The following is an 11,036-nucleotide window of genomic DNA, read 5'->3' as shown; positions in this document are numbered from 1 at the left end:
TGCACTCCGCGGAGAGACACTCCCGCAAAGGTTGTCACAAGATCGTGACGCCCCCGGGAGATCATCCCGAGATTGCAGTGCCCTACACCCTCACGAAGGGACACCCCACAAAACTTGTCGTAGGATCACAACACCACCAGAAGATCGCCTCAAGATCATGTGACCCCTGCGTTCCAACCCACAGTGCCAATACCGATGCCGAACGATGGATAAAATAGCAAATTCCATCCATGCCATCCGACATGATACAAAATTCAAACCATGACTAGAACACTTGTTCAACAATTTTTTCCCCCTTTTCAACATATTTGAGTACATAAAACTAAGAACTTTCACAAGCCTTGAGCTATGTATGTCTTTTACATTGTAATTGTAGCATTAAGTCAATAACACTGACCTCCCTAGAGAATAAGACTACACACACTCATCAAACCCCTGGATTAGTTGTGAGAGAAAGCTATCATTAACTGGGATCCTGATGCTGAAACAGGAGCAAAATAGATGATCAATCAATCTCTTCCCTAAACAAAAACAAAGAATATGAATAAGGATCCCCACATTCTGATCCTGATAAATATAAAGAACAATCTTTAGTTGCCTTGTGGACTTCGATAGTCTCTTCAGGCTCTGATGTCGATATCATTCCAAATTAATCCACTGTGATCCTTTTTGGTTGCATCTCAAGGGGCCTCTAGCCTTCTTCACAAGGTGCAATGCAAAATGGAGTTGCTTGCCTTTATGTTGCCTCCTGGACCGGCGTGTTGCGCTTATTATGCGTAGTACATGTACAGGCTGTTTGCGGCGGCACAGGCTATCAAATTTTCGGTCGGGTGCCATGCCAAGTGAAGCAATTTGATTGCGGGGTCGAATGAGTTGCCATTGGCGTCGACACTGGGGCTTTCTGCTCCTGTAGTTGATTGATGCAAAATGAGAAGTTATGGTTCAAGTGAGTATTGAAAGTAGTTGGATGTCCAGGAAAAGTAGCTAGCTTGTTTGCATGACTGACCTCGTCGGACGACACGTGTCAAGCTGCTAAGAGATCTGGAAGCTCTTGTAGGGTTTTGCGCTTGTTTCCTATACACATGAAGTGAGAAAGGTAAATTGAACCGTCATAAGGGTATCGGGGCTAAGGAGCAAGTCACCTTTTTTAGTTCAAACTGATAGAAGAATTGCAAAACATCACTTTTTTTTCTCTCTAAAAGAACACAAAAAAGAAATCCCATGATATCGAGGAAAAGACGGCAAGTAAAGGCATCGGTATAACACCCAGCATAGATATTGAAAAAAAATTGCACTATCACAGATAATTGTTTCCTGGATTTAGATGCAATAATACTAAATGTTACAGAATATTACTGGTACATTTACAGTCATAACTTGCCGTGGACCACTTGATGAAATAGCTATCGAGTCTCGTAAACTATTAAGAAGGCACCGAAAGTGTAAATACTGATAGCATGAAGATGTACGATAGCGGTTTCATAAACAGAGTAATTCTGCATTATATACTGAAAGTGTTTGACTCTATCTGTATTTTCTTTTTTCCTAAGCCTGATGCACCCTTAAATAAGAAACAAGGTATAGAGGGTCATGTCACATGTACTATAGCCAAAGGTTTTGCCAAAACTCTTCCTCGGCCAGGCTTGGGCAGAATAGCGGAGCAAGTATAAGTATTAGTAGAATAGCAAAAATGCATTCCTCGCCATTAATATGTTTGCTCGTGGTAATTGTGGCCTATCGGGAGAATCGATGACTACATCTTTGATGCACAGTACATCATCTGAGAATTCTGAATTGGCTATTTACAAGGTATTGTCCTGGGTCTACGCCAAGGTTGAAATTTGGTTGACCCTAGATTTTTCCTGCTCTCGGTCGGGTCAAGTCAAATAACAATTACTTGTAGACATTATTTGAAGCTAGCTGATGCATGATGCAGCACGAAAAGAGCCCTTTTATAACAGAGAATCTCACAAAAGAGGAAAATTTTCATAAATCGGAGAATATCCATAATACGGATCTAAACCCCTTTTATAAACCAAACAAATAAGATCATCTCCTATGAAGAGGCCTAACTTACCCTAAAAATATAACAAATATTTAAAAAGTTAGATAGATTTTAAAATTAACAAATTTGTAAAAATAAATAAAACCCTAATTTAAAAAAAAAATAGCCCCAAATTTTGATCTGCATCGCTAGCTCTCTAGCTGACATAATGTTGTGTAGTATTTAGTGAATGAAAGACTGTCATTTCCTCTCTTTCAGCTAATCTTATGTAAGATGTTCTCTCCAAATCTAAAATAAATCATAATTTTCTCTGATTGATCAATTCAAGAAGAAAATTAAAGTGTGTCTCAGAACCTCAGTCACGATTGACTACTTAATTTAGTAACTGAAACAAGAAGAACTGAGGCCTTACCTCATTGGATTTTTACTGGCTTCTAAAGTTGTTGATTCGTTGCTTCCAGGAACACAGCCAAATACACGAAAAAGGTTACTGCAGATGAACAATGCAACCTTATCAACTTGCAGGACTAAAAAGCTCTAAAACAAAAAATTTTAAATCAATATACTCGTTATCAGAAGGGTTGGTAAGTAAGCACAATACCTGTAAGAACCAGTTGCCACACGCAACCCATCTCCACTAAGACAACATTCAAATTTGTCAAAGATGGAATCATTCTCGTATAGATCACACAACTGCATCAACAAAAAGAATAATTTCATATTGTAATGACCTATGTAACAATCAATTCCCACAACATGTACTTAAAAGAGAGATATCAGATAATCCACCCTAGGCCTCAAGTACTCATGAATGTCAAAGGTTGCAACTGGAGCTGAATCCATGTTTATATCCCAAAGCTGTAAAACCGCAAAGAAAAGAATTATGGAAAGGGAGTTGGAGGTGAGAGAAAAACAAAAGATAATATACTACTGTAACATTTCCTTAGTTGAATAAAATATTAGAAATCCATAATTAATTGAAGAGCAAATGGAAGAAAAACATCTATGTCAAGGAAAATTCCTAACAAGGAAATTATTGGACATACTACCATGGCATAAAGTATCTGCAACAACTAGAAGCACATAAATTCTAAGTCACTTTACCATTGTTTCCTGGGTCTGCTAGCTATCATACTAGAAAGAGCTTCAATGTTTCTAGATTTTCTTACTCTGACTATTTTTTAAAAGCAATTGTTAAACTTATGCTGATGCACAACATCATATGAACATTATATATACTAGAGTGTGTATCAAGAATTGCCCCTATAACGCACAGGGAATTGCAGTTAGTTATGTTGTGATGGAAAGATTCAGTAACAGGTCAGTGAACATGATTCCATTTGAAAACATCATACGTACATGATTATGCATTATAGAATCTCTAACTTCATTCTAGGATTAGGAGATCACAATAGCTGTCTATGTCTTCATCCTTGCAAACCTTTGCAAAGGGAGAATAGAACAATTCTCATGTTGTTTCCTTGTGGGGAGACAAACACATAAAATTGTCTTTCCCACCATTCCTTAGGGAGAGAGAGGGAAAGATTCTTTAGTTTGTTAAATTGTTTTTTTTTCAAAGACTTAAAAAATAATGACTAAGCAGATAGTTTTTTTTTAAAAAAAAAGATTGAACAAAATAGTTGGCTTGATGATAATGGAAAATCATTCCCCATCCGTTTCTTTGCCCCTTTTCATTTCTACCCAAGGTAATGGAGGGAAAATGTGGGGTTCCACTCGCGTTTTCACTCACACGAGTTTCTCTCTGCATTTCTTCCACTGCAGACAGAAAACCAGTAGTAGAGAAAAGTAGTTCATATAGTCGATTCTCACTCATTGTGATATAGTTGACTCCAATTTATTGGGGATTCTTAATTTCTTACATTTATCTATTAGAAAAAAAGACTGAATCTAATAACATCTGGACTGACTCAAAGGGTACACTATTCTTTTAATCTTGAATATTTGAACATAGAAAGTACCATTTTGAATTTGTTAGGATCATCACGTATCACTTTTATATTCTTGGTAGGGACCTGACATCTCATGATTGTTCTTGTACGTGTTTCAAGCCAATGGATTTCTCATTGTACTAAAAGACAGATCGACACTGCATGGATGAGCACTACCACTACTTATTTAATGAGAGTTTTAAACTCGGTTACAACTATAAAGAAATTGTTATAGGCTTTAGTAAACACAGCCTAGGATGATGATAAAACAACTTCCACACCAGAATTTTTTAATCACCAGATAAGCAAGAATATGTTATCTGAATTTATATACTTAAAACTTTCAAAATAGATGCCCCTCTCATGTATGATGTTCATGAATATGAAGATTGGATGAACATGACCTGATTTGGTAGGACATTTAAGTAGGGACTTTCTTTCTTGAAGTACAAGATCCCAAAATAACCAAAAGTGAAGAAACAATAATCTACTACAAAAAATAGAGGCAAGAACCTTGAGGGTCATATAATCACGACTTAGGACATGTCTTCCATCCTTTGCAAATTTGACATCCGAAATAGAGGCAATGATCTCAGTGAAAAAGGATCTTGAACCAGATGCCTCATGATTCTCAAATCTGTAAAGAAGAATGTGATAATAGTTACATATAAAATGCATGTAACTGGGGAGTAAATCTAGATTCATGTTGTATCCAAGATTTCAGTCAAGAAACATTGAGCTTGAAACAAGAGAGGAAATTTACTTACAACATAGAATGGTTATCACATAATGCTGATTGACGCAAATCTATAAGCCGGATAGATCCCTTTGAGCTACTATATGCTAACATATTACAATGGACTGGGTGGAATTCAGCACAAGTTATAACCTCTGAAATGTAATAGAATGTAGATTTAGTGTTATAAAGAATAATGGCCACTAGAACTAACAAAAGCTAAAAGTAAATAGAGAATAATGGATGAAATGTCATTGCCAAACATGTATCCGTAAAGATACGTTCAAGAACTAGCCACAAGACAAGTTCACTGAATTATGACCATAACAAAAATGGAAATTAGATAAAATAAGGTTGAAAACACCTAAAAAATGGAGTAAGGTTTAGATAATATAAGGTTGAAAATACCAAAAAAATGGAGTAGGGGGTGGTCATCTAAATTCATAAACAAAAAGACTTGAAGGAAAAGAGAACCGCAACAAAAAATGTAAATGAAGATGACATGGAGCAGAACAACTATCCAAGAAAAATGAAAAGAGAAAAGGGTTATGCAAAATAGGCAGCATCAAGCATGCAAAAGTGCTAGATTGTAAGACTAACATTTTAAGTCATTGGTACTTGCAAGTATAGAGTAAATACCTGTTAAATCTTCCATATTTGCAGGTTTGACATCAACAATATTAAAGCTCTGACTGCTAATTTCCAAATTCCACAAATTTATTCGGAGATCATCTGCTGATATAAATGTCTCACCATCACTGTGAAGCAAAAATTGTCAATGAGTTCGGAAAAAAAATAATATCAAATATAATTGACTAACACACACACACATTAGACAATGACACTAATGTGTCTGTGACCAAGAAGCTCCAGCATCAGAGCATGTGCAGTAATGCAATATTAATAAATATGCAAAAGTACACGTAATGATCAAAAGTGGATAACAAGAACACATATCATTTGTCTCAATTTTTGGGTGTGAGCTACAAAAGATGTTATCCTACAAGTGAGCTCCATGTAAAGTCATTACCTCTTAACAACTCAAGGTGGATCTCCGTAAATTAGGTTGGATAATTCTTCTGAAATGTGCATACCATTGCACATTTTTACTCTAATTAACTCAACTTATCTAACTGGAAAATTTATTTGTCAGATTTATGGTAGTATGTCAATCTTGAAAAGGCACACAAATTGAAATAGGGTAATGATGCACAAACTTTTTCCAATGTAATCCATACATGAACTTTGAAGTTATTTATTTTTCAAAGGGCATTCTATTCGTTTTCTGTTCCCGATTAAACAGATAGAGAATGACAGAAAGCTAGATAGAATACTTGATCAGCACTTTTAAGTTTAAAATTCATTTTAATCTAATTTTTAAATTTTAAATTTTTTAATATAATAATTTCGAACCGTCCTCCTCTTTCTCTTCCTATGCAACTGTTGTTGTGATGATTCATACAAGAGGGATCACTGCACAAAATGGCACTCTTGTAACTGTTGTTGTGATGATTCATACAAGAGGGATCACTGCCCAAAATTTGTGCTGCCCTTAGAACTGTGTTGCTTCTAGCAGCAGATCTCTCCTGGAAAAGGTTAGTTGCGCAATATTTCTAGCGATTTGATAAAATAGGCTTGTTGAAAATTATGAATCATGTAGAGCACTTGAGGCTTCTATAGAATTTGAAAATTTGGATCTATGTTCAATGGATCACCACATTAAGATTAGCATCGTCCAAAAAAAAGGAATATTTTCCTATGTCTACGATGGATTCTATTAACAGGGCACAATTTTGATCAACTCTCTTGGCCCTATGTCAACTTAATTAGACAGTGAAAAACTGGTCACTTCTAGGGAAGTTCAAGTATGTGATTAAATTGAAAAAAATAGTTCCTGTATTAGACGGCAACAGAAACATAGTTCATATAATTGACAGAATTTAGTTGACATATTCAAAGATAAGTTAAATTACTCCATATACAAAATTACAATTCAAAGAAACCCAAACAGAGAAATAAGTAGATTAAGCAACCGATATACTAATAATTGGATATGAATGAACCTGTTATTTGAAATAGAGTTTATGTGGTAATCATGAGCATGAGCATATATTCTTCGACATCTCGCAGAAAGGCTCTTCTCATGGCTAGTCACCTACACATCAGAAATAAACATTTGCATAGAATAAGTCAATTCCATCAAATACAATAGCTCAGTCAAAATTTCCTAACTTCAAAGTGTACTGATAGCCAGATATGGGATTGAAACAGGCCATGTTACAACAACTTGACAGAAAAACAAATAAACAATACACAGAATAAAATAAGAGAATTATAGAGGCAAAATATCATTTGTCTATATTATGGGTTTGATCCAAGTTAACAAACTACAGTCAATTTCCAGAGTAGCAGACAATGGTTGAGTACAACTACCACTGGCAAACGTAGTGAAGGAAACCCTCCTGGAGGGAAGGATAAGTCATTGCTCAGATAGGTGCTTCCGGAGCATCCATTAGGAAGAGATGGAGTAGGACCATTAGTAGTTGAGCTACCACTGAAGCCATTTCCGACAACCCTTGAAGCATCTAAGCTCATCTCAGCAATTTGTTTAACCTTCTTTTCTTGTACCTGTTAAAATACAACAGAAGCAACAAAAATGAGATAGTAGCCAAGCTTCAGTATTGGTAATTGTTGAAATAAGAGCACATAAATGGCATAATTAAGAGAATTAAAGAAGAATAAAACTAAGAAAGGAAGGAAATATCAAATATAACAGAGGAACAAGCAGATACAAATGATTAGTTTAATCCATCCATTTATGCTGTTAACTCCATAAGCAATGCATGATGGCAGAGAATTCTTATCATATTTCAGTAATATATTTATCATTCCCAAAACAAAAATGTTACAGATCAGAACTTTCAACGTGTAATAAAAGTACAACAAAAAATTCCCAGTGATGGGACATAGTATACGCACTAAACCTTATAATATAAGAAAAACAATAAAATTATTGCTTACACTAAATTTTGGCAGAAGAATGAGTAAATATCTTTACTGAGGATTGTGCCAGTAAAATAAGGTAAGCCATATAATAATAATATGATTTTTATAATATTCTTAAGTTTGCATAATTTGGTCATCTAAACCAAAATTACTCTGCAACAGCTACATAATATACAAAATCTGTTCCATAATCTTTTTAAGTCTGCTCTTCATAAAAGGGCAGCTTGGTGCACGAAGCTCCTGCAAATGTGGGGTAGGGAACTGGGTTTCGGATTGTTTCCGAGACTTGAACCCGTGATCTCCAAGTCACACAGCAGCAACTTTAAATGTGCTCTTCATAAATTCCAAAATCTCTAAAATTGGTAAACCAATATTTATACCTCAATGAAAATGTCCCAGTACAGCACCATTGTTATGCCGATTCATAACAGCAGTACAAAGAAAATCAAAATTGTTGCAGAATTTTGATCTATGGTTCACAAAAAAGAGTAGCGTGTTCAAGATTGAAGGTTTAGAATCGGGTTACCAGCAAATGAGAATCTGCTTGGTAATCAACATGTAGAACATACTTGGGAAAGAATGGAAAGGTAAAGACAAGTAAATTTGAAGGAATAACAAAATGTTTCTACAGAACTAGAATCTATTAAACTCATAAGCCATACAGAAAATTCAAGATATGCAAGGATCACCTTTTTTAAACAAGATAGGAGGTTAAACTTTACCTTCCAGTATTTAATTGTTTTATCATTAGTTGAGAGAAGTGATAGAGCACCATTAGCTGTTTGACACCATCCAATTTCATTGATCTTCTCCTCTATTTCCAAGCTTTTGAGATAGTCAAACTGAAACATGAAATCAAATAAATTGATGCATATAACCAATTGATTTCTCGTGATAATGTGATCAACATGAAGTACCTCTGGTTCATGGCTTTGAAACTCGGTTTTGTAGCGAAACTCAGCATGCCTACTAATCTGATAGTCCTGTGCCTCTAGATCCTTCCGAGAGCCAAGCTGCAGATGAAAAGATTGAAATGCATAAAGATTAATGAAAGATATTTCAGTCACGTGACAAGCAAAAGGGGGGAGCAGTGATGATCATACATTTCTAGTATCTGTCCTTTCAAACAAAACAACACGGCCTCCTCTATCTCCAGTTGCAAGATGATCTCCAGATTTATCAAATTCTATTGCTGAAATGATATCCACTTCAATAGAAAAAAAGTGCATGTCAATAGACAATTTTGTCAAGTAACAGTCAAAAAACAAAATAAAGATATTGGCATCAAGATGACTAATAAGAAAATTATTGGCATGTTCAACCAAGTTGTATTATTCTAAGCCCACTATTTATACACTTATTTACAGACACCATGATAGCCAATTTACTTCAAGTTGTCTGCATAATTTCCATTTTTCGAGTGATATATTTCAATAAGCATACATCGCGGATGGATCTGGCACTTGGCAATCCTCATTATTTGCACTGCTTGTGTTTTTTGAAGACTTTCACTTCATTATTTCATTCAACTATCAAATCTTGTTTCTTCGGCATCATACGACCATATATCTCCTTGATTTTATTTATTTTGTTAGCATCCTGTGGGTGAAATCTAATTATTGAATTTAACCTCATGGAATATACAGGTGAAACAAATGAGAAACTCTAATCTTTTTAGTTATGGTGCATGATGACAATCCACAGGAATGAATAATTTTCCTTTCTCATCATATTCATATGTGTCATTAACTTTTTGTAAATTTTATGTGATCTTTCTTTCTTTGTTCTTTAGTTAGATTAGTTCATTTGAAAAGAAGCACATATTCAGTATTTTGATTTATAAAAGAACCTTGTTGTCCGTCTTCTGTATCACCCAACTTGAACTCCATGACAAGTAGAAACCTTATAAGGAACTTGAAGAGTTTAGAAGCTCATGCTAATAGTTTCTCACCATATACCAACTAATTAATGTTAATTTCATTCTTAACCAATCATGTTCAAAAGTGTCACTGTAAAAGCAAAAAGTCCAGAAATGTGAGAACCCCTAAAGAATCTCATTTAATGTTGGTCATGCCTGGTAACAAATTAGATTATTCTACAAATGAAACTAGCTAATTAAGAGAAAAGTAAGGAGAAATTACATTATAGAAAAGGTCAAGCATTAAAATTATGCAACATCCAACCACGAGGAACAATGAGTATGGATGAACATTAGCTAATGAAACTAATCGAAAGGGAAGCACAGGGATGAGAAATGAGTGAGTAAAAATTACCTAGGATAAGCACCAATCAGACACAAAATTTAGCAAGGTAATACTTCATCCAGGAAAATCATGTATTTTGGCTCGATCGTCAAAATCGAGCCTTTTTATTGAGAACCCATAAAACGTTAGGCACCAGAGATTCAGTTGCATCTTCGAGATGAATCAGGAATAAAACCAGTTTACAACATCAGAATCAAATCTAACATCAAAATATAATCTTTTTACAACTCCTTAAGAAACCCGAAACCTCGGCTCCAGCGATCCAACATTAAAAAAACAAAAAACAAAAAACCAAGGGATCTGATACGGCGATAGTGGCGAAGCAAAGATCTCACCTTCCTGGACCTCCTCCCCCGCCATGCGCTCCCCAAAGACCTGCGAGAACTTCCAATCCAGAGGCGGCGGGACGGACGACGATGACGCCGCCGGCCCACCTTCCTCGCCACCGTGCCCGTTCATCTCAGCAGAGGAATTCCGGCGAGATCGGATCGGATCCAAGCGGCATCAACGATCCCGCGCAAGGATCAGCGGTCAGGAGCGGCTGGATTCGGAGCCGATTCCCGAGTCGGACATGAGGGTTTTCTGGCAAAGGGGGGCGGTGGCGATGGGGACAGAGACGGAGCAGAAAATAGGAAAAAATTAATTATAAATAAGAGAGAGAGAGAGAGAGAGAGAAGAGCTTTTCCGCGTTAATTATGATAGTTAATTTTTAAAATGGTCCTAATATTTAATTATTTTAAAAAATCTCTATAAATTTCAATACTATTTTTTTAATCAAATGTTCGAATTTTGACTGATTAATTTTAGTCGATCTTTTAGTACTCTGATTCTCCCTTAGAGTTATTTTTTTATAATAATTTTAGTTCAAGATTATATTTTTTTAGGGAAAAGTATAAAACTTTTATAAAAAAAAATTAAACATGTTATTTACACATTCGATTTCACAACCATCTCTAAAAAAAAATAATAAATCAAAAAATTATAATTAATTATTATAAGAAAAAATTTACGAAATTAATGTTGGCTACTGGGTGAGGAAAAACTATAGAACACATCTGGATTGAGTGGACTTGAAT

The 11,036-nt window shown here is 35.3% G+C and overlaps 1 protein-coding gene across 3 annotated transcripts; it reads right to left on the bottom strand.

Annotated features, from left to right (window-relative positions):
* Positions 1-307: 307 nt before the first annotated feature.
* Positions 308-10,585, bottom strand: LOC141844062 (serine/threonine protein phosphatase 2A 55 kDa regulatory subunit B beta isoform-like). Of its 3 annotated transcripts, XR_012603106.1 has the most exons (15): positions 10,296-10,585; positions 8,800-8,903; positions 8,614-8,709; positions 8,419-8,538; positions 7,121-7,318; positions 6,754-6,845; positions 5,330-5,448; positions 4,722-4,845; positions 4,468-4,591; positions 2,795-2,863; positions 2,607-2,698; positions 2,418-2,495; positions 1,007-1,074; positions 599-907; positions 308-521 (listed from the first exon to the last, which is right to left on the bottom strand). XR_012603106.1 is itself a non-coding variant. In XM_074732051.1 (14 exons), exons 1-14 carry the CDS (start codon positions 10,417-10,419, stop codon positions 771-773), a joined length of 1,545 nt encoding a protein of 514 aa, XP_074588152.1. In that variant the 5' UTR covers positions 10,420-10,585; the 3' UTR covers positions 308-770. The 3 variants fall into 3 exon arrangements, 2 of the variants coding, with proteins under 2 accessions (XP_074588152.1, XP_074588153.1); XM_074732051.1 differs by having other exon boundaries at positions 308-907; XM_074732052.1 differs by having other exon boundaries at positions 308-907; positions 7,124-7,318.
* Positions 10,586-11,036: the final 451 nt, after the last annotated feature.

This window comes from Curcuma longa, chromosome 13, assembly GCF_044706935.1.
Source record: "Curcuma longa cultivar G26 ecotype Majalengka, Jawa Barat chromosome 13, ITB_CL_G26_1.1, whole genome shotgun sequence".
Lineage (NCBI taxonomy): Eukaryota > Viridiplantae > Streptophyta > Magnoliopsida > Zingiberales > Zingiberaceae > Curcuma > Curcuma longa.
Note: the sequence above shows the minus strand (reverse complement) of the source record. Positions and strands in the feature narration are given on the sequence as shown.

Bases quoted from the DNA above. Each gene is read 5' to 3' on its own strand.
- LOC141844062 (XM_074732051.1), bottom strand. From the start codon at position 10,419: ATGAACGGGCACGGTGGCGAGGAAGGTGGGCCGGCGGCGTCATCGTCG. The intron at 5,449-6,753 runs GTTCATTCATAT...TTTGCTTCACAG, and splicing joins AACTCTATTTCAAATAACAG to TGATGGTGAGACATTTATAT. The intron at 908-1,006 runs GTCAGTCATGCA...AATCAACTACAG, and splicing joins GACACGTGTCGTCCGACGAG to GAGCAGAAAGCCCCAGTGTC.